Source organism: Rhodotorula paludigena, assembly GCF_050403205.1.
Source record: "Rhodotorula paludigena JCM10292 DNA, Rt_paludigena_JCM10292v1_ctg43, whole genome shotgun sequence".
NCBI classification, from domain to species: Eukaryota; Fungi; Basidiomycota; class Microbotryomycetes; order Sporidiobolales; family Sporidiobolaceae; genus Rhodotorula; species Rhodotorula paludigena.
Window position 1 is genome coordinate 84,339 of NW_027481415.1, and position 20,949 is coordinate 105,287.

General features: G+C 64.6%; 8 protein-coding genes across 8 annotated transcripts; 4 read left to right on the plus strand and 4 right to left on the minus strand.

The window, feature by feature from the left end:
- Positions 1-452: 452 nt before the first annotated feature.
- RPT3 (proteasome regulatory particle base subunit RPT3) lies at positions 453-2,273 on the plus strand (the record flags this gene model as incomplete). Its single annotated transcript, XM_076650946.1, has 8 exons — positions 453-485; positions 559-995; positions 1,076-1,215; positions 1,284-1,456; positions 1,541-1,829; positions 1,940-2,024; positions 2,102-2,178; positions 2,266-2,273. The coding sequence occupies 8 exons, from the start codon at positions 453-455 to the stop codon at positions 2,271-2,273; spliced, it is 1,242 nt and encodes a 413-aa protein (XP_076503498.1).
- A 2,142-nt stretch (positions 2,274-4,415) lies between these two features.
- JCM10292_003388 (iron-sulfur cluster assembly scaffold protein) lies at positions 4,416-5,667 on the minus strand (the record flags this gene model as incomplete). The annotated part of the gene is made up of 6 exons (XM_076650947.1): positions 4,416-4,566; positions 4,659-4,701; positions 4,846-5,013; positions 5,151-5,220; positions 5,457-5,486; positions 5,551-5,667. 6 exons carry the CDS (start codon positions 5,665-5,667, stop codon positions 4,416-4,418), a joined length of 579 nt encoding a protein of 192 aa, XP_076503499.1.
- Positions 5,668-7,103: 1,436 nt separating this feature from the next.
- JCM10292_003389 (uncharacterized protein) lies at positions 7,104-7,622 on the plus strand (the record flags this gene model as incomplete). The annotated part of the gene is made up of 2 exons (XM_076650948.1): positions 7,104-7,236; positions 7,300-7,622. 2 exons carry the CDS (start codon positions 7,104-7,106, stop codon positions 7,620-7,622), a joined length of 456 nt encoding a protein of 151 aa, XP_076503500.1.
- Positions 7,623-7,965: 343 nt separating this feature from the next.
- Positions 7,966-12,015, minus strand: JCM10292_003390 (uncharacterized protein; the record flags this gene model as incomplete). The annotated part of the gene is made up of 9 exons (XM_076650949.1): positions 7,966-8,033; positions 8,108-8,286; positions 8,354-8,361; positions 8,455-8,521; positions 8,612-8,900; positions 8,971-9,203; positions 9,283-9,505; positions 9,577-9,944; positions 10,016-12,015. 9 exons carry the CDS (start codon positions 12,013-12,015, stop codon positions 7,966-7,968), a joined length of 3,435 nt encoding a protein of 1,144 aa, XP_076503501.1.
- Positions 12,016-12,275: 260 nt separating this feature from the next.
- On the plus strand, positions 12,276-16,558 carry JCM10292_003391 (uncharacterized protein; the record flags this gene model as incomplete). The annotated part of the gene is made up of 9 exons (XM_076650950.1): positions 12,276-13,960; positions 14,026-14,648; positions 14,712-14,785; positions 14,868-14,968; positions 15,027-15,115; positions 15,191-15,417; positions 15,494-15,620; positions 15,685-15,745; positions 15,796-16,558. 9 exons carry the CDS (start codon positions 12,276-12,278, stop codon positions 16,556-16,558), a joined length of 3,750 nt encoding a protein of 1,249 aa, XP_076503502.1.
- Positions 16,559-17,062: 504 nt separating this feature from the next.
- On the minus strand, positions 17,063-17,909 carry JCM10292_003392 (uncharacterized protein; the record flags this gene model as incomplete). The annotated part of the gene is made up of 5 exons (XM_076650951.1): positions 17,063-17,277; positions 17,342-17,477; positions 17,541-17,605; positions 17,660-17,782; positions 17,846-17,909. The coding sequence occupies 5 exons, from the start codon at positions 17,907-17,909 to the stop codon at positions 17,063-17,065; spliced, it is 603 nt and encodes a 200-aa protein (XP_076503503.1).
- Positions 17,910-18,508: 599 nt separating this feature from the next.
- On the plus strand, positions 18,509-19,018 carry DAD4 (Dad4p; the record flags this gene model as incomplete). The annotated part of the gene is made up of 3 exons (XM_076650952.1): positions 18,509-18,539; positions 18,664-18,737; positions 18,905-19,018. The coding sequence occupies 3 exons, from the start codon at positions 18,509-18,511 to the stop codon at positions 19,016-19,018; spliced, it is 219 nt and encodes a 72-aa protein (XP_076503504.1).
- Positions 19,019-19,252: 234 nt separating this feature from the next.
- Positions 19,253-20,518, minus strand: JCM10292_003394 (uncharacterized protein; the record flags this gene model as incomplete). Its single annotated transcript, XM_076650953.1, has 7 exons — positions 19,253-19,334; positions 19,403-19,522; positions 19,577-19,622; positions 19,707-19,846; positions 19,918-20,046; positions 20,111-20,177; positions 20,275-20,518. The coding sequence occupies 7 exons, from the start codon at positions 20,516-20,518 to the stop codon at positions 19,253-19,255; spliced, it is 828 nt and encodes a 275-aa protein (XP_076503505.1).
- Between the last annotated feature and the right edge of the window lie 431 nt (positions 20,519-20,949).

Below are 20,949 nucleotides of genomic sequence, written 5' to 3' on the forward strand. Positions count from 1 at the left end.
CCGCCCCTGCTCCATCCCTCGGCGCTGCCCTGCATGCCTCTCCCGCCCTTTCACCTCGTCTTCCCCCTCGTCCTGTCGTGCCGAGGGTCGTAGTCTTCTGTTACTCGATACCCCTTTTCCGCTGCCTCTACGACTTGTTGCGCTGAGCAACTCGAAGAGCTATCCCGGGAGTGCAGCGGGAGCGGTTCGCCTGCGCGAGGCCAAGTTGCTTGCGCGGTCTCTCGAGACGTTGGCCCGACCCACACCCGCTGCACCGCGCCGAGCGAGCAGCTCGAGCTCCCCGTGCAAGCAGTACAGACGCTGCTAGCACCCCGCATAGCCCCGCACACCCGCCTGCTCGTCCAGTCGCCGTCGCCGCTGCTCCAGCGTCACCGCACTCGCCTCGTCCCGCCCGCACACTCCGCCTAGCCGCTCGTGCGTGCTTGCTGCAGAACAGTTTGAGAGCTGTAGAAATGGAGGACCTCGGCATCCAGATTGACCGCGAGGTGCGTGCCACCCTCCCGCGCCCTCGGCCGCCTCCATCGCTCGCTGACCGCTCCGCTCGCACGCGCACCGCAGGAGCCGACGTTCACGTCCGAGGTGGCCGACAAGGCGTCTCTGCTGTCGTCGCTCCCGACCGACGAGGACCTGTTCCTCAAGCTCGCCAAGCTCGAGGCGCACCTCGAGCTCCTCGCGCTCCAGGAGGACTACATCAAGGACGAGTCGCGCAACCTCAAGCGCGAGCTCCTCCGCGCGCAGGAGGAAGTCAAGCGGATCCAGTCGGTCCCGCTCGTCATCGGCCAGTTCCTCGAGCCGATCGACCAGACGACGGCCATTGTCGGCTCGACGACGGGGAGCAACTATGTCGTGCGCATCCTCTCGACCATCGACCGCGAGTTGCTCAAGCCCTCGAGCTCGGTCGCGCTCCACCGCCACTCGAACGCGCTCGTGGACGTCCTCCCGCCCGAGGCAGACTCGAGCATCAGCATGCTCGGGTCGGACGAGCGGCCAGACGTGTGCGTGCCCTCGCTTCCCTGTCGCTTTCTCACGACTGCCCGCTGACACTCTCACCGTCGCGTCGCGTACCATCGAGCAGCAAGTATTCGGACATTGGTGGGATGGACATCCAGAAGCAGGAGATCCGCGAAGCCGTCGAGCTTCCCCTCACCCAGTTCGACCTGTACCGCCAAATCGGCATCGATCCGCCGCGCGGCGTCCTTCTCTACGGTCCTCCCGGTGCGCTCCTGCCTCGCTCCCTCAGACCGCTTCCCCTCCTGACCGGAAGCGATTCGCTGAATGCACAGGGACGGGCAAGACGATGCTCGTCAAGGCCGTCGCGCACCACACGACGGCGTCCTTCATCCGCGTCAACGGCTCCGAGTTTGTGCAAAAATACCTCGGCGAGGGCCCGCGCATGGTCCGCGACGTATTCCGCATGGCGCGCGAAAACGCGCCGAGCATCATCTTCATCGACGAGGTGCGCTCAGGCTCACTCGCTCACTCATGCGGGCTTCAGTGCCTGTGCGACCTGGTGCTGACTACAGAGCATGGCCCCGTGCAGGTTGACGCGATCGCCACCAAGCGGTTCGACGCGCAGACGGGCGCCGACCGCGAGGTGCAGCGCATCCTAATCGAGCTCTTGACGCAGATGGACGGGTTTGACCAGGGCTCGAACGTCAAGGTCATCATGGCGACGAACCGCGCCGACACGCTCGACCCGGCGCTGCTCCGCCCCGGCCGCCTCGACCGCAAGATCGAGTTCCCCAACCCGAGCAGGAGGGAGAAGCGCTTGATCTTCCAGACCATTACGGGCAAAATGAGCATCGGCGCAGACGTCGACCTCGAGGACTGTGCGTCACTCCGTCTCTTCGCATGCCTGCCTCGCGTCCGCGTCCGCCTCGAAGTATTCCCGCACCGCCCGTGCTGACTTGCTCGTCCACCCCTCGTGCGCACTCGACAGACGTCCAACGACCCGAGAAGATCTCGTCGGCCGAGATCTCGTCCATCTGCCAAGCCGCGGGCCTGCAAGCCGTGCGCAAGAACCGGTCCGTCTCGCTTCCTCTGCAACGACTCTCTTCTTCACCCCGTCAGCGCTTACGCATGCGATTCAACACACACACAGCTACGTCGTCCTGCCCGCCGACTTTGAAGAGGCGTGGAAGCAGGTTGTCAAACGCGGAGACTCGCTGCCCGATTTCTGTGCGTTTACCCTTCCGCCTTCCGCAATCCGCTCGCGGTCAAGGGGCACTTGACTGACGCTGTCCTCTTGCGCTCACGTGCTCGCAGACCGGTAGTTTGCGCCGTATTGCAACTTGAGATACGACGCAGACGCAAGCTTCGCGAAACGGCGGCCCGCCTCGAGAGGACTAGACTTGACATCCGTCGTGCGAGACTCTGAGCTGAACCTGAACATCGCCTGCCTGACCAGGACGTGTACTGTGAGCGCTCACTCGCGCTTGCTCGCGCTTAACTACGGAAGAGCAAAAGAGGAGCGGAAAGTTGAGGGGGACAAGACCCTCGAGCTCGCGCGGTTGCACCGAGAAAATCGGTCAAAGCGCAAAGGCGCGATTTTGGTCACACAGAACAATCTTGAGTATCCTTCGCTGCGTATCTGGCGCCAGTGCAATGTGGGGCGGGCCGATCGCTCTCGTTCGATGGGAAGCGGTCACTGCGTCGCTCTTCAGTCGACGCTCTGCAGTGGCTCTATAGCTGAGGCTCAAGAACAAGCACGCTGCTTTCGACGTCCAGCTATGCATCGCCGCTCGTCCGCGTCGGACTGGCCACCCTCTCTTTCCCGGCTCTGCTTTTCGCGCTCGCGCGCCATGGCGTGAAGGTCGCCGACTTTGGCGTCCCGCTCGAGCGCCCAAGCTTCACGAGCGTCTCGGTCCGGCCCCGCACTGTCCGCGCGCTCCTGCTTGCGCAGGGCGAGGTCGACGCCGCGAAGAGGAGGGAGGCCGTGTGCAGTGCGCTGTTGTTCAAGCCGGCGGCTTGCGCATACGTGGCGTGGAGCGAGCTATGGGAGTCCGCGCTACTCGTCAATGTGGTCTTGCGGGAGCGCGAGCAGACGGGCGGACCGGACCCTCCGACGAGACTTGAGGTCGTGCTGTCCGGCGACGACCTCTTCCGCGCGACGCCGGTACGCTGTCCTGTCCGCTGGCACTCGAGCGAATCTGCTCACTTGTCTCCTAATCGACAGAGCAACGCCTCGATCCTCCTGCAGCACGCGGTCCGCAGGGTTCTAATCGAGTGTGAGCGGGCTTTCGGAGCAAAAAGAGGCAACGGCTGATGCTTCGACTGGCAGCCATTGTCGATTGCCTGATTGCAACGTTGGGGCGCGGCGGCTTCAGCGAAGACGAGACGGACGAGCTACTCGGCGTGACAAATTGTAGGTGCGCGTTTCCTTGCCCTCCTCTTCTGTTCTCACGCTGGACTCGATTGATAAAAGCACTCGCTGATGCTCTCATCTGTACAGCAACCTTCTTCACGAGTCTCGACCCAGACTCCTTTGTACCGAAGCTGCGCAATCCGCCCGCACCTGTCGACAGCTTGCCTCCCCTCGATCGCTTCCGAATGCAGACGCGTGATTTCACCGTCCTTCAACGCTACGTTGATCGCATGTCGGCGCTCCTGCAGCGCGACGTAACGGCTAAGGCAGCCTACCGCCTCGGCCTCGAGGCCGTGCGCTGGAACGTCGCAAGCGAGCGGAACGAGGTTGCCCATTCTCCCGTTCCGCCTGCTCTCTTTCGCACAGTCGTGTGCGATCTGATCAAGACGGACGCGGCAGATCTGCCTGAGTTGAAGCAGCAAAAGCTTCTGAATCGTCTGTACAAATATGCCCGTGCGTTGAAGGGGCATCTGGTTGCGTGCCTGTACTGACAATTTGCTCTGCTGCAGTCTCTCGCTCCTTCAGGCCATAATACACCCTTCTCTCTTTCTCCCTTCTCCTTGCCACCGTTCCTCCTCACTCCGCGAGATGTACCAACAATGCGCGGGATTAGACGTCCAAGTCGCTCATACGTCCATTGTACGTTGGGCGGGGATCGGGCGGGCGGCTTGTTTCTTCTCTTCTCTTTGTTGCTGCCACACTACTCGCATGTCTCACTCCGAGTCCGCTCAAAAGAGACCTGCGAGGCGGGAAGCGCCAGCGAACAGCGGCACGCCGCGAGCAAAGACGCGACGCGCGCAAGAGGGACCGAAGACCGGTTCGAGCGCAAAGGCAGACCTTGTTATCACATGCAACGAGCGAGAGGGGACAACTAACGATAGAGCGGCAAAGCGGGAAAGAGGAAGGGAAAGCCCCGAGGGAAGGAACAACTGCGCGGCGAGAGCGAGAGAGTATACACACAGGAGAAGGGCGGGATGAAAAAAGCGAGACGGGGGAGGGTGCACATGACATGGTGGGTGCGAGCGAGAGCACGCGAGCGCGGGTAGTCCGATCAGACGGCGCCGCTGCCCGGGTGCGCCTCGGCGACCGTCTGGCCCGAGACGACGCTCTGCGAGACGTCGATGTGGCCCGCGCCGATCTTGCCGCCTGCCGCGTCCTTCTTCTTGCGGTAGTCGTTGATGGCAGCCTTGATGGCGTCCTCGCTGCACGAGGAAAGAAACGTCAGTTCGGAGGTCAAGATCGAGGTAGGAGACTGGGCGAGGGGGAAGGGCAGAGGGAACGGGTGTGAACGTACGCAAGCATCGAGCAATGCAGCTTTACGGGAGGGAGGCACAACTCTGTTCTCGTCCAAGCAAAGGAAAGACGGTAGAAGGCGAAGGTGCGCGACGAGGAAGAGCGCGGCGTGAAAGGAGTTGGTTGAGCGGGAACAGTCAAAGTCAGCTCATCTCTCCCGAGACAGACCACAACGACACTGCACGCACCCTGCGCAATCTCGGTGTTCTTGATCGCGCCCGCCTCCTCGAGCGAGAGGCCCTTAACGCGCTCAGTCATGTAGGACGACGACGCGATGGCGGAGCCGCACCCGAACGTCTTGAACTTGACATCCGAGATGATGCCATTGTCGTCGACCTTGATCATGAGCTTCATGACTGTTGGCGGGCGGGATGGCGTAAAAAGAGGCGGGGATGCGCGACGCGAGACGAGTAGCGAGATGAGGGCGAGGGGAGGAGGCGAGGAGAACGTCAACGTCGCTCCTCGAGAGTTTGACGATGCGGGCTGGACGCACCATCACCGCACGCGGGTGCACCAACGAGGCCGCTGCCGACGCTGATGTCGTTCTTGTCGAGCGAGCCAACCTGTGTCCAACCCGAAGTGGAGAGGGTCAGCCCGAGATCACGACGTCAACCCGGTACCACGCTGCTGGTGTCTGCAGTGTCGCACAGTCTCCTATAGCCCACTGCAGATCGCGCAGAAGCCCCAAGCGAGGTGTGAGGGCGTGCCGAGGGGGGTCGCCACCGCTTGGTCTGATTAATCGCGCCCGCCTCGGCATCGCTTCGTGGCGGAGTCAGAGTGGTGGGAGCGGGCTACTCACGTTCCTGGGACGCTCGTAGTGGTCGATGACCTGGGACCGAGGGAGTGGGTGAGCGGTGCGCGGTGCGATGAGGTCGCGACTTTCGGGAGCGCACCTTCTCGTGGTACAGGCGGGCCGAGACGCGCGGGAGGGCGGCGCGGACGGGGAGAGCAGGGCGGGCAGCAGCAGCTGCGACGGAGCGGAGCATGGGCGTGCGGACTGCGGCGAACATTGCGGGCGAGGCGAGTTGCGAGCGGACAGAGGTGGAGATGGAGCGGACGCAAGCCCGAAGTCGACCGCTTGTCTCCCTTTCCATCCGGACCCTTCCCTCGACACAGCATGTGCACGCTCCCACTGCACTCACTGCGAGCACTCGCACGCACAGCTCCCGCCTCGTCTTGCTCTCGCGCGCTCCCGCCGCCTGCTCACCTCTCTCGCCTCCCGCCTCGCATCCGCAACTTTTTCTCCCGCTCTCACGTCTCTCTGGCCCTGTCTGGCCACTGTCGAGCACTGCACTCGACCCACACTCAAACACGCCCCGCGGCCGGCCCCTCCTCCCTCCCTCGCGGGCTGTCCGTCGCGACACGGAGGAGCGGTGACCCCCTTTGGCCACCGGGTGCGGGCTCTTTCGCAAGGGCCTGCACCCGGATCGAAGCGAGGAGCGGAGCGCGATGGTCTCCTTACTCAACGGACGTGGATGCTCCCCTCGGGGGGCGAGGATACGACCTGTTCCATACTGGAGGCGGCATTTCTCCTTTCTTTCCTCCATCCCACTCCCTCTTTCTTGCTCGGGGACGGCTCTCGCTGTGAGACGCTACAATGCTTGCTGTCATCCATGTCGTGCACCGCTTGCATCCTCTTGGAGCATTGACCGCGAAGTCGCCGAGCGCTCGACTTCATTGCCTCCCGGACGTGTGTGAAAGACATCCCGTTCGGAGCAGAATCGCGCATCCGCAAGCCCGCGTCGGCTGAGCAACCAAGCGTCCGCATGCCAGCTCGTGGGTCTCCGCGCCGTCTCTGAGGCGGCGTTGAAGCAGGTTGTCGAGCGCGGAGGTCCACGTCCCGCCCTTCCAATACACATCGTGTCGAGGGCACGACCTGCTGACGTCAGTACACTGCGATGCATCCCTCGTATGCAGATCGGCAGACTCTGTTGCGCTGCAATGAGACGAACCGGTCCGTCGTTGCGTTGCGAGTGTTAGACCCTTCACGACCAGTGCGCCGTCCTAGACGAACCGAGAGTATTAGGTCCAAGGGCTGCAAGCTTGTACAAACGCAGGAAGCAGACAAAGTGCGTTGAGAGGTGCTGTTTCCACGTTTCTATCCCGTCTCATCGCTCGCTTCTCCTTCCTCATCTCTCACTTGCTCTCGCTCGCTCCTCCCGCAGCGCAAGCCGCTCGCACACGCTCGTACACTCCCGGACCGCGTGTACAGTGTACCAGGCTGCTCGGCTTCCTTTCATCTCCTCTCGTCGCCTTGCGCGCACGATCTGCCCGCAACGCGCAGACGTGCAACCCTCTCAGCCCGGCCGCCTGTCTCTACACTGCAATCTGCGGCCACCGTCGTACCCGCTCTCGCGTGCCAGCGTCCCCAAGCTAGTTCCTTTCGGTCCCGTTCGCCCTAGTCCGTGGTGTGTCTGGCACCGCTCTCGCGCGGATCATCAGCGCAATGCCTCTTCGCGATTACTTCGGCATGCGCCTCATCACGCGCACGAAGCGTCTCATGCCCGATGGGCGCGTCCGCTACCAGACCCGCGTCACAGTGTTGCCGCCCGCAGTCGCGCTCTCTCCCCTGGCTTGCTGTGCGTATCTGCTGCTCGGAGCAAAAACCCGGGCCGTCCACGCTGATCCCGCCTCGCTGCCAGTGGGTCTCGCACACTGGTCTCCCGTGCGCCGCATCGACTCGATCCAGCGGTCCTTCACGCGCAACTGCGAATCGATCCACGAGTCCCTCGCGCACGAATTCGACTCGATCGATGCCAAACTCGACGCCCTCATCCACATCGACGGTGATCGCCACACTCAGACCTCGCGTGAGTCTCCAGCCGCAGTTTTTTGCCACCTCGTAAAGGGATTGACCGTCTCACGAGTAGACACTGGCAACGAGGACAAGGCTGTTGCGAGGCAGCAGAAGGAGGATCACGGTGAAAGTGGCTCGAAGAAGAAGGGCTCTGCCGGTACGGCGTAGCGCGGGTCGAGTGGTCGACGCAGGCGGGTGCTTTTTTCCTCTCTCCGGTTTGTTGTTGCTACGGCCCTATCCGCAATCTGGACCTCACGTTTGCTTGAATGTGCGCTGCGAGGCGGATAGCGCCGTTCGTGAGCCTGACGGCGCGACAGCGAACAATTGGGCTACGGAAGGGCTTGCATTCCGCACCGCATTGTTCAAACATGCGATATAGAGGCTCTACAGACGCGTGCGGGGATGCAAGCATGCCGGTCGTAGGTATATAGCGAATGAATCGATGCAGATGGTGGCGTACAGATGCAGAGGATGAGAGAGATGCTGCGCGAGAAGCAAGCGGGAAGACAGTCTATGGGTTGTAGTCCATCGAACCAAGGTCGTCTGCGTCGCGGTGCAGGAGACGCGCGTATTCCAGATCTGCGAGCGCATCACAAGGGTCACTGTCAGTTCAGCAATGAGGAAGATCGTGAAGCGCAGACCGCGTAACTCACACAGCCTGAACACGTACGCCGCCATGTCCACGTCGCGCATGTGCTCCTCGGCCCACTTCTTGCCCTGTTGCGCGATGCGCTTGGCCTGCGCGTCGTGCGACCCCGTCCCGTCGGGCGCGCCGATAAAGTAGGCTGCGAGGTCGACGAGATCGGAGTAGTCGGACTGGAGGGGGATGTAGCTACGGGGGATCCAGCAGGGTCAGCACGGGTTCGCGGAGAGCGTGGGGGACATGAAGCGGAACGTACTGGTACCACTGCACATCGGGACACGGATTGGGAAGAGCAAGCGAGAAGAGAACATGATTAGTCGTGGGTCGTCTCAGACTCCGGTGCAGAGACGGCCGTACCGGCATGATTCGCTTGGTCCACCACTCGGTGAAGATGGTCGACTTGAAGACGAGCGAGCGCGAGCTCCTGCACGTCCGTCATGGTCAGCTGGACCCTGCCTGCAGGGATCTCGCCAACGCGAGCACAGGAGGAAAAGACGCGATGTCCGAGACGCACATGACCCGCTTAAACTTGCCGCTGGCATAGTTGGCGTCGACGTCGACGACGTACTTGTACTGGTTCTCCTCGTCGGGGAGCAGCTCGCGGTCGAACCGCATCTCGTGCTGCAGCAGCTTGCACGTCGTGTCCTTTTCGCTGCACTGCTTCGGCGCGCCCACGTAGGCCATGTCGAAGTAGTGGTGCGTCAGGTCGGCGGTCGGAGCGGACGACAGGCGGAGAGCGTCAGGAGGGGAAGACGACGTGTCGGCGAGGTGGAAGGACGTCGAGCCTGCTTTGGCGTTCGCGACTGCGGGCCGGCAACGAATGAGCATCACGCCCACCAAACGCAACCCGAGAACGAGCATTTGCAAACGCACGAGCAACCAAGCGCGCCCTCTGCGTCTGCCGCCACCCGCTCGCCTTCGAGTGCCACGCGCCCGTCGTGTCGCCTCGCCAGAGCACCATGTTGTGCTGCTTCTGCTCCCACAGCGGGTCGCGCCCGATCTCGGCGTAGAAGTCGCTCGTCAGGTACGGCATGAGGAGGTCGGCGTGCGACGACGTCTTGGTGAAGGAGAAGAGAGGGTAGAGCAGGTGTGGCCGCGGGCCGGTCCTGCGAGATCGGACGGTGTAACGGATCAGTTCTACGTCTTGAGGCAGAGCAAGCAGGCTGGAACACGTGTCGAACGCACCAAGCCGTGAAGCCGTTGATTGGACGCAGGTCAGGGTGCTCGCACAAGTCTATCGCCTGCGCATGCTCGATCGAGACGAACCGCTTGAGCGAGTTGCCCGTCGGGACATCGACCGGGAGCGACTCGGCGAGCCGTCGCGCGGTCGAGTTGGGGCGGCAGAGCGAGTCCCACGGCGTGAAGCCCGAAGGCTCGGCGATCTCGTACGAGGCGGAGATGTCGAGCACTGTGTCTTGTCGGTCAGAAAGCGTCTAGAGTGTCCGCACACGAGACAGACAAGGGGGACTCGAGACGCACCCTTGCCCTCTCGCGCGAACCGCTCATGGCGCTCCCTCGCCTCGCCGCTCACGACGACGGACGGCTCGTCGCCCTCGCTGAGGCGGATCTCGAGGTCGGGGAGCATCTCGCTAAACTCGCTCAGCAAGTCGAGCAGGTCCTCGCGGCGGTCGCCGCCGCCTTTGTCCCCCTGCTGGACGTCGACCGCGCCGTCGCGGATCTTGAGCGAGAACGAGTTGCCGTGCCACGGGAGCGACCGATCGGACGAGAGTGCCGTGAGTCGATGTCGCATCTCGGAAGGCGGAAGAGAGAGGAATGGGAGGATGTCGTTGTCGATTTGGTCGTACTCGTCGACGAGGATCACGCGGTTCTGCATCGCGAATCGCCACCTATTCGTCCGCTTACGCAATCAGCACCACTCTCCGGAACGGAACGACACGGTGCACGGAACGCAACGCACCAGCTGTCGAACCCGACCGGCGGGTTGCGGCCATACCGCCGTTTGTACTCCTCGACGGCCTGCTCGAGCGTCTGGCTCTGCCGCCGCAGCAGGTCGTCCCACTCCTCCTCGGCCCGCGAGATGAGGTGCGTAATCGGATGCAGGCGGTCGGGCTGTTGTCGCGAGGAGGACGATGACGAGGAAGAATCGAAGAGGCCGCGGCGCGTCAGGTTGGCCGTCGGAGCGGAAGGGCTTGGGGTAGATTCGGCGGTTGCGTATGAGGAAGTGGAAGGCAGTTCCTCCGATGTCGCCGAGACCGCCTCGACCTCCTCGACCTCTGCGACGACCGGGTCCTCCACCACCGACCGCTTCCGCAGCGCCCCATTCCTTCCCAAACCCTTGTTCATCCTCTCGCGCTCGGCCATCTCGCCTGCGACGCCCTTGAACACAGGCTTGGGCATCTGCCTCACGGGCGGGTTGCGCAGCCTCGCCGCGCGCGCCTTTCGCGCCTCGACGAGCGCGGGATTCTCGAGCTCGGCCTGGGCATCGCGCCACGCGCGCCGCGCAGGCGCCGCGTCGGCGGCCGCTTGCGCCTCGGCTTTGGCGGCCTGGCGCGCGGCAGCGGCCGACTTGGCCTCGAGCTCGTGCACGAGCGCGAGCTCTTCGGGCGAGAGCTCGGCGAGCTCGTCGTCCGATAGGGCGTGCACGGCGGCGAGGAGCGCGTCGTCGTCGTTGAGGAGGTGCTCGGTCGCGTCGTCGTTGCCGGCGTGGGCACCAGCGGCCTCGTCGTCGTCGCCGAGCGACCACAGCGAGTCGTCGCCGTCGTCCTCCGCAAAGGGCTCGACGAGGTCGTCGTCGTCTTCGTCGCTGAACCCGACGGGCGCAATCGCCACCTTGGGCGGCGAGTCAGCGAGCTGCCACCCGCCCTTGGGCTTCTCCTCGAGCGCCTTCTGCCGCGCGCGCTCCTTCTGCCGCTCGACCCGGACGCGGCGCTCCTCCTCGAGGATCTCGGCCGGCTTGCCCGGGACGAAGGGCTTGCCAGCCTTCTTGGCGCGCGCGGCGAGCGCGGCGTTGGCCCCGATGACCTTGCCCCTCGCATCCTTGTTCTGCCCGTTCAACCCAGCGCGCTGAAACACGACGCCGTCGCGGACATAGTTGCCGTCCGCCTGCAGCCCGTTGCGCAGCTGCTCGGGCGCGAGCTTGCCTCTCGCCGGCGCATGAAGCTGCCTTACCGGCGGCAGCGGCGCATGGAGCGGGACGGGCGCGTTCCCGGCGGTGGCCTTTTTGGGCGCGACGGCGTGCTTGCGGTGTCCCGGCGCGCGCACAAAGAGCTCGCCCGGCGCGAGCCAGTCGCGCGGCGTGCGCGGAGGGAGCGTCAGGCCCTCGTCGGGCTGGCGCGGGCGCGGGGCGGGCGCGCGGATGCCGCGAGGGAGCGGGCGCGCGGCGGGCGCGACGGGGAAGGGGCGGGAGAGCGGGAGGGTCGGGATGAGGGCGGGCGAGGAGCGGAAGTAGAGCAGGCCGGAGTGCACCGTGTAGAGCGTCGAGGTGAGGTCGGCGAGGGAGGAGGAGGAAGGAGAGGAAGCGGAAGAGTCGGGGTCGTCGGCGGCGGAGGGTTCGAACCACTCCCACTCGGCTTCGTCTTCTCGTGCCCGCGCAGCGTGTGCTTCTGCGACGGCCCTGCGTGCGCCCGCTGCCGCCCCGCCGCCCTTGGCTGCGCCTGCGCCAGCATAGTCGTCGTGCTGGACGAGTGGGGGTGCGTCGGCGGGAGCAAAGACGTCCGAGCTGCGCCACTGGTAATCCTCCGGCCGGTAGACGGGCTCTGGCAATCGAGGCTCGCCCGCAAAGGCCGAGAGCCAGGGCGCGAGGAAGCAGCCGGCGAGGAAGACGGGGACGAGGACGACGGGGTGGAGCCTCGCGCGGGACGAGAAGAAGCGGCGCGATGCGGGCTGGAGCGGGAGGCGCTTGGCTGCGAGCTTGGGCGACACCGGGTAGCTCACGGGCGACGACGAGCGGCGGAACATTGCGCTGCAGCCCGTGACGGGAGACGGCAGAGGGGGAGCTCGCCTGGCCCCCGAAGATAAGCGCGGGTGTGGGGGACTGGAAGCTCGTGCTCCTGACTCACAGTCGCTCTGGTCTGCTGCAGTCTGGCTGTGCAAAGCGGTGGTTGGCCGACAGAAGGACGTCCGCCCGTGGCCGCAACCTTCGCAGACGCGTCGAGCCACGTCGATTCCACCGCCAACGCTGCCCGGGACAGCGCAGGAGAGAGCTCCAGAGGGGCCAGATGGGCCCACAGGGACAGCTACACGCAGACCACACACTCGCCCACTCGCACTCGACCGCGTCGTCGACCTTCCCCCCGCTCTCGCACGCCCAGCGCACCCGCGTGCAGCAGACCCTCGCCCTCCTCCCGCCAGACGCCCGCACGTGGGCAGACCTCACCCGCGCACAGTCGCAGCTTGGCGCAACTCGCAGACAGGGTCAGGGAGAGGACGGCAATGACAGCGACGACGACGAGCTGTACGAGGTCTGGCTCAAGCTCGTCTGGCAGGACGGCGCCACCTGGCGCGACAAATGGGACAGCGTCCTCCGCGCGTGGGACACATCCGCAGATGCGCCCGCCCCCGCTGACTCGGCGAGGCGCAATCACCGCCGCCGCCCGAGCGACAACCTCGACCTCCTCCGCCGCAAGCTCGACCGCGTCGCCTTGAGTGACGACGCTGGCGCGGCTTCCACTCCATTCTCGACGTCGAGGCTCCCGCCCCGCGCAGTCGCGGCCCGTCCTCGCTCGACGCCGCCGCGCCCACTGCTCGTTCGCCCTCCGTTCTCTGGCGCGGAAGGCTACTCGAGCTCCGATGATCAGTTTGTCGGCGTCCCCACGCCCAGGGCGCGAAGAACCTCTCTTCTCGAGCGCGCACAGGGGCTGCGAGCAGCGCGTCAGCAGGCGGCGGTGACTACGACGGACGACGACGCTGCGCTTCCGCTTGCAGAGTCTGCGTTTCGTCCTCGCCCCGCATCGCCCGGTCATGCGATTGTCGAGCCCGACTCGCACCCGCTGCAATCCACTCCAGCTCCTGCAGCTCGGCATCGCCGCTCTCACTCGCACACCACGCCCCGACGAACCACGCAGCCTCCTGCCCCCGCCGCGCCTCTCTCCCCTCCTCCTCTCCGCCCCCTCACCCCCTCGCGCCACCCGCTCCTGCACGCGCGCCTGTCCGCCCTCCCTCCCCCCTCCTCCCCTCCCGCTCCCGCCCCCGCCGCCGCCGCGCCCTCCCTCTCCCGCGACGCCCTCGCCCTCGCCTTCAACCGCACGCGCCTCCTCCACCCCTCGCTCGCGCACTGGCGCGCCCTCACCGCCTTCCACCACGAGCGCACGTCCGCGCTCGCCGCGCGCCGCGCCCAGTGGCTCCTCCGCTGCGCGCTGCAGGCGTGGCGCGCGGCGCTCGTCCGCTCGCGGGAGCGCGAGCGCACGCTCGAGGACGTTTGGCGCGGGTCGGAGCGCGAGAGGGCGCGCGCGGTGCTGCGGAGGGCGCTGGGGAGGTGGAGGGCGCGCGTCGGGGCGAGGGAGGAAGGGAGGAGGGACGAGGCCCGGAGGGAGATGGAGCGCGCGCTGAGGGGGGCGAGGGACGAGGTCGTCCATCGGGTGGTCAGGCGCGGGCTGCTGCGTCGCGCGCTGGACAAGTGGAGAGACGAGGTGCGGGAACAGAGGGCGACGAGGTTCAGGGTCGGGGCGCTGGCGCGGCAGGCGATGAGGATGTGGAAGGAGCGCACTGAGCGCAAGAGGGCGGACCGCGCCGAGTGGGAGGTCGTCGCAGTCGAAGTTTGCGAGGAGAAGGCGCAAGCGAGGGCGGGGCAGCTGCTCAGCTGGTGGGTGAGGCGAACGGCTCTCAGGGTCAGGGAGAAGGAGGTGCTCGTCGCAAAGGACGAGCGACTCTTGTGCGAGACATGGGACGTCTGGACGGAACGCAGGTGCGTTTCGCTTTCCTTCTCCGAATCTGTGCATCTGTTGAACGGTTGTACGTCGCTTCTTGCAGACGACAAGCGCAGCACGAGGCGTACCTCCTCTCCCTCGCCGCCTCGCACCACTCGCACCTTCTCGCTTCGTCCGCTCTCTCCGTCTGGTCCGCACGCCTCTCCCGCATTCGCGCTCTCACCACCCTCTCCGATGCGCGCTCCACCTCCCTCACCGCTCGGCGCGCCTCTTCCCTCCTCACGACCTGGCGTCTGCACACCCGCCTCTCCCTCTCTCATCGCGCCACCTCGCATTCACTCGCCCTCTCCGCCCTCACCTCCTGGCGCGCCTCGCACACCCACATCTCGAGCACGCTCCCCCTGCGCGCCGACGCGCTCGTCGCGCGCTCGAGCGCCAAGCTCCGCCTCGCCGCCTTCTCCGCCTGGGCCGACGCGGGGTCGCAGCGCGCGCGCCTCGCCCGCGCGGCCGAGGGCGTCTCGCGCGTGCGCGTCCTTGGGCGCGCGCTTGGGCGGTGGAGGGCCCGCGTGGGGCACGAGGAGGTGCAGCGCCGGAAGGCGGACGTCGTGCGAGACTTCATGGGCGCGAGGAGGGCGTGGAGGACGTGGGTCGAGAAGGCTTGGGAGGCGAGGCGGGACAGGTGGGAGGCCGGGAGGAGGGCGGCGCGCAAGAAGGAGGCGGTCGAATGTGCGTTTTTTGAGCAGCGTCAAGGCGTGCGCTCAGTTGCAGCTGACACTATTCGAGACACAGTCTGGATTGCGCAAACGAAGCGCCGCCTGCGCGACCGCCAACTGCTTGAGATTGCGCAGAAGCGGCAAAACCGCGTGCGTTGTCCAGCCTTCTCAATTTTCGAACGATTGGCCTCGCTAACGTTTTGCGCTGACTCTGAGCTCGCCCATCACACAGCGTCTCGTCGGCGCCACGCTCGAGGTCTGGAAGTCGCGCGTGATCGTGCGCAAGTCGCTCGAGCGGGACGCAAGCGACTTCTTCGATCGCAAGGCCGTTGCGTGCGTCAGTCTCTCGAGCCTGACCGACAGGTTCATGCGACTGACTCCGACTGCGCAGTGCTAGCTTCCATCAATGGACCGAGCAGGTCTACAGAGCGGAAGACCGCGTCGTGCTTGCCGACGAGCACCGGGCCGTTAAGCTCGAAGGTCCGTTGACCGTAATCTGGCTTCAGCGCTGCACTAGTTCATGCGCTGATCATTGAATACGCGTTGGGCGAACAGAGCTGCGCGACCGCGCCTTCCACGCCTGGCTGCACTCGACCCGCCGCAATCTCGCCCTTTCCGCCCGCCTCACGACCTTCTCTGCCAGTCGGCAAGACCGTGCGAAGGAGCTAGCGTTCGACAAGTGGCGCGAGCGGTCGATGCACCGCTTTGAGGCGCACATCACGGTGCAGCGCGTCGAGCGCGAGAGGCGCGAGGCGTGGGAGTGGTGGAAGGCAAGAACGAAGGTAAGCGATGAGGATGGCCCTTGCCTCATCTATTGACGACACGAAAGCTTACTTGCGACATTTTCGGCGTCTACAGACTTTGACGGCTGTCCAGCACCATAATCGCTTGCTTGCCCTGGCTGCGCTCAATGCATGGCGCAACTGGACTCCGCCAGCAGAGCTGACGCACCAGGCGCAGAAAACGGACGCCCGAGCTGTGTCATGTGCGCTCGCTGCATTGATCCCCTGTCCAGCTCGCAGCGCAGGCTGACGACTTGACTTGCTCAGATGGCGCGTTGCAGGTTTGGCGTATCAAGACGGGCGCAAAGAAAGCGCTCAAATCGCTCAGGTACGACATTCTCTGCCTCGCTCGATAGCTCGGCTAACTCGCGACTGCAGAAGCAGCGGGCGTCTGCGCATCGCCGGCACGTCTCCCGGCTCCTCTCCCTCTCCCCACCTCTCACCTACGACCATCACTGCGACAACAACGCCCGCCGTGCGCCCATCGCCATCAAATCTTCTGTCGACACCGTCAAGCTCGCTGTCCTCGCCCTCCCGCTTGACGACGGCCACCCCTTCCCGTTCGTCTTTCACTCCTTCTGCTTCGACTGCGCCGACAAGCATCCCGGCAACCACCGCATCATCCCGGATACGGCACGCCCGCTCATCAGCACGCGACTCGCCCGACGCCCGCGACACTCGTCTGGAGTCGAGCTCTACCCGCCGCTCCCGCCTCTCGAACGACTTCCTCGCTTCCGCCGCAGCGTCTCCCTTTTCTTCCTACCTTTCTCGCGACGCTCGCTCTTCTTCCATTCTTGCCGAGGCTCCTCCGAGACCCTCGCAGACCCGCTCGCGCTCCCGATCCATCGCGAGCCACGTCTCGGCGAGGTCGGCACCGAGCGGAGTGGGCGACAGCGGACACGCCCTCTTCTCCGCGCGCGACCTGGGCAGAGCAAGCCGCGCTGTCTTCTCCTCGGACGATGACGACGATGACGACGACGAGGCAGCAGGGGAAGGAGGAGGAGGAGGAGCGCGAGGCGTGAGTGGGCGGGTCACGCGCAGCGAGGGAGGCGCGAGGGACGCGGATAGGGATGTCAGGACGGAGTATACGGCGCTCAGGGCGCGTCTGAGGGCGGCGGCCGCAGCGGCGGCGAATCGGTAGATCTTGCGGGAACTGCAACTCTTCTGGGCGCTCTGTTGAGGACATTGTGCAACGCTCTAAAGGAGTTCCCCTGCGAGTCTCAGCGGCCACTGTGTGTCCTTGCACTCTGCGCTACTCAGTAAGGAGTAAGGCGGCCGTCCCTCCTGTGCGGCTGTGTGCGTTGGATTCCTCGCGCAACGACTTGATGCGCTGCCTTGCGCCTGCGCTCCGCCTCGGTGATTGCACGGGCGAAGATGACACGGACATAGACAAGCTGGACATGCGAGCCGTGATTGGATTGGAATGTTACCAGCCACGGGATGGCGTGCGGCGGGCTGTGCTCGTGATTCGAAGGAGGAACCTCCATAGTCCATTCGACATTCGGAGGAAGAGGTTCGAAGCCATCGAGAACATGAATTGTACTGCGCCAGCTTTGGGCTGTGTTCGAGAGATCCTTTTCAGTATGATCGTGCCGCAAGCCGAATGGCAGAGCAGTCAGCGCTCACAGCCAGCACAGTCCATGCTCTAGCGATGCCCGAATGCCGACATGCGTCCCGTCTGCCAGGCGTCGGCAGCGGCCATTGTCTGTCGCTCACCGTGGACGTTCACCAGCGCATAGTAGCCTGGTGCGGCCACTTCGTGCGGAGACTTGAGTTCGCGCGTGAGGAACCAGGAGTCGGAGCTGGACCACCTAGCCGGATACAGCAGAGCTGGGACGGCAATCTCGTAGGGCGAGGAACCTGGCATCAAGGTGCCGAATGCTGTCAGGACGCGGACGTGGTGCAGGGCATGATTGGAACGCACGGGTGCCATGACCGGTGTCGAACAGCGGAACATATGCCTCGTAGGTCCAGTCGATACCGCGAAATCGGGGCAAGCACCATTGGCGGAACCACGCTACGAAAAATTCGGTATGGTGCTGGAGTCCGATCTTGTCGAGCTGCACAGGAACGTCGATGGTCAGTCGAGGCCCGCTGCCGACGGAGAGACGCTGCCCACGCACCGCTTGTGCAGCAGAATGCGACCGGTCAAGTCGCACGTACGGCTCTCTCGACAGATGATGCAGACCTGCAGACACAGGCCCGTGAGTTGCCGAAGCAGGGGACACGATGGAAGACGGACCATGCGGTATGTTCTCTCCCTGGTCCCACAGGTAGACGTGGTCTTGCTCCGCATGCGTGACGGTCACGGCGGGAGGCTCGGCTCCACGCGCGGGAGTGGTTTCTGCGTCTGACGGGCCGAGCACTGTGGACAGCGACGAATCATCGTCAGCCTGAGTTCGATGCGTTAAAGCGAAGGGGAACTGACGCTGCGACACAGAGAGGCCCCCTTCCCTGCCAAGCCAGCGCCTGGGCCCGTTGTGCTCCGCCATGGGCTAACAAGCGGCGGACTCGAAGGAAGAGAGGCAGGCGAGAGCGCCGGCATCGCCAACCGCGAGTCTCCTGTTTCCGGACCGGACCATCCGCGGGTACCTCCGTACCACTTCAGCCAATGTAAGGCACCATCGTCTTTGATACAGTCTGATGTCGCGCAAGGCCGGGCTGACGAGCGCAAGCAGAAGGAGGAAGCAGCGAGAAGCGGAAGCAGGAGGAGCAATGCCGGCGAGCGAGAGTAGCATGTCGCTCCTTGCTAGTCAAGGCGCCGGAGCGTCGCACAACCATTGCGATAGAGTGTGCCCAGTCTGCCTCGCGCCGAGCTCTTGAGCAGATGAGGTCAAGGCGGCAATGGGGAAGAACGAAGAGGGCATCATCAGGTTCGACTTGATCTCGTCGCCTTACAGCGCTCCTGCAGGCTAGCAGCTCGTGTGATCAGTGCTTCCATCGCTCGAGAGCCAACTACATCCGACTAGGACCCTTTTTACGCCAGCCCGCGTCCTTCGCATCCTCATCAGCAAACACACCTCGATTGCGTCGTCCCGCCCGCGGCACTCCTCTTTCCGTCGCGGCAACTCGCTCAGACAGACACAGCACGATGAACAACCCGTACGAGGAAGAGCAAGAAGGTGCGTCCTGTCACTCGCTCAGCCGGCTTTGTCGCTCGACGCGTCGCCTCGCGGTCCCTCTACGGTCGCTTGCACGCTGCAACCCTGGGAACGAAGTCGCTGACCAGCTTCTGCGGATGCACAGTGATCATGTCGCGCATCCTCGGCACGGTCGAGAAGCTCAACGAGAGCATGCTCGAGCTGAACCGCTCGATCGAGGTGCGTCGCCGTCTCGCTTTCGCGCTCTTGCTTGTCAAGCACAGCTTCTGCACAGCCAGTGCCGAGCTGCGCTTCTTGCCGCGATCCATTTTCGGGCCCTTGGAGCGAGAAGCTGACGCCTGCTCGCCCACTCCGCCCTGCGCTGAACGGGAACGCACCCTCTACAGCAAGTCAACTCGTACAACAGCGAGACGGCCGTCATCGTCGAGCTGTGGACGTCGTACATGCGCAACGTGCAGTGGAACCTCCAGTCCCAAAAGGCGCTGCACCCGCCTGTCTAGCCCCCCCTTGGCTCGCACGCCTTGTTTCCTAGTCTCTCGATGTCTATGGTCCGCTTGTTGTGCTAGTAGAGATGACATTGCGAAGGGACTCTGTTGTAACGCGTGAGAGGTGTGAACAACACGGCAGGTACAGGTAGAGACGGTACATGCGAGAGATGGGTACGGCGAGATGAGGTACAAGGATCCGACCGAAGACTATTTCTCCTCCGCTTAAACACTCCTGCGCAACGTCGCTCATCCGTCAATGGAGCGCACGACGGCGCCAAGTGCGGCCTTGAGAATAAAGTCGGGCGTGATCTCGCCTTCAAACGGCGTGCTGTAGGTTGCCGCAATCACCACATCAGCGCCTCCACCACAGTGGCAAGAGAGAACGCGCGAACGCACCAGTCGACCATGTCGCGCACTCCGAGTTGCGGCTTGAGGTCGTCGTCGAGCTCTTGCAGGAACGCGCGCGCGTCCGGGTCCGACCCGATCTGCACAAACTGGATCCCGAGCTGGTACGGCCTGCGGGCGCGAGATCAGCTGCTTGTAGAGAGCAAGAGGGGTGGGGGGACGCACGGTGCGCGGACTTCGTCGAGTCGCTGGGCCATCTCGACAATGATGTCTGTTGCGTTCCACGGAATTCAGCAAGACCAGCGCATGAGTCAAACCGCTCATGCTCAAGGGAAGTCAGAAACCGGCAACGCACCCTTGACCATGTCGGGGTCGTCGGCCCTCCCGTCCGTGAGCACGAGCACGAGGAGGGGCTTTACGCGCTCGCGCGTCTGTTTCGCGTCCTCGACCCGCTCGACGTACTCTCGCAGCAGCTCGTCGAGAACCATTCCTGTCCTGCATTCTGGGGCGTGAGCGCACGGTCCTGAAGGAGGACGGGCGAGCGAGGGAAGAGGCCTAGGACGCACGGCGTGCTCCCCTGCGGCTCGACCTCCCTGAACGCACGCTCGACCAGCGCCGGGTCCGTCACATTGGCCATTCGGCGCTCCTCGGCGTTAAGGAAGAGGACGTCGATCCCGTCTTTGTCGTACTTTGTGCTGTTGTGCGCGCGTTTGGTGAGTGAGCGGGCTCACGCGGAAGGGTTCGAGGAGCGGAACGCACCACTTCTCGACGACGCCCATGAGCGCGGAGCGCGTCTCGTCCCAGTAGTCGACCATGGATGGCGAGTCTGCGCGCACCACGAAGAACGCACGCAGCGCAGCAGCACAGAGCGATCAGCTCCCGTCTACTCCGCCTGCGAGCACACTGCAGCGGCAGAGGCGCACCGTCGACCACGAGCGTCAAGTCGTACCTCCCTAGCGGCGCGAGCCTGTCCTCGACGCTACTCCGCCTCTGCGGCGGCGGCGCGCCCGTCCTGCTTGTTCTTGGCCCCCTCGACGGCGGAGGCGCGGCAGCGAGGGGTGGGACAGCTTGGTACGGCGGGGGCGCGGGCGCCGCTGAGGGGAAGGAGGAGAGGCTGAGGGAGGCGACGTCGGGCAGGGCAGTCGACGGGCTGCGCGGGGGCGGCATCGAGTGTCGCGAGGAAGAAGGAGCAGGAGGAGCCGATGTGGGGGAGTGAGGCTTCTGTGCACGTGAGGTGCTGCTGCTGCTGCTGTTGTCTGAGCGCAGGGAGAAGCGTCGGAAGGCCATTCTTCTGCTCTCGAGTTGGCAGAGAAGAGGCGAAAGGCCGAGCGACCGGGGACAAGGGAGAACGACGGACTCGGGGCGGACAGGGGCTGCCTCTCGTCAGGCGCGACACCAGGCCCACTGGGCAACTCTCCGTGACGATGCAAGTGACACTGTTGGCAAATTGCACGCTCACTCTAGCCATACTCGCGACACCCGTGCCCCCCTTCAAGCGTGCCATGCACCCTTCTACGAAAAGCGATGTCGAGTCGTGCCCTCTGCTCGCCTAGGGTGAACCGGGCCGTAGCGGGTCGAGCGCAATCATAGGGGAGCCG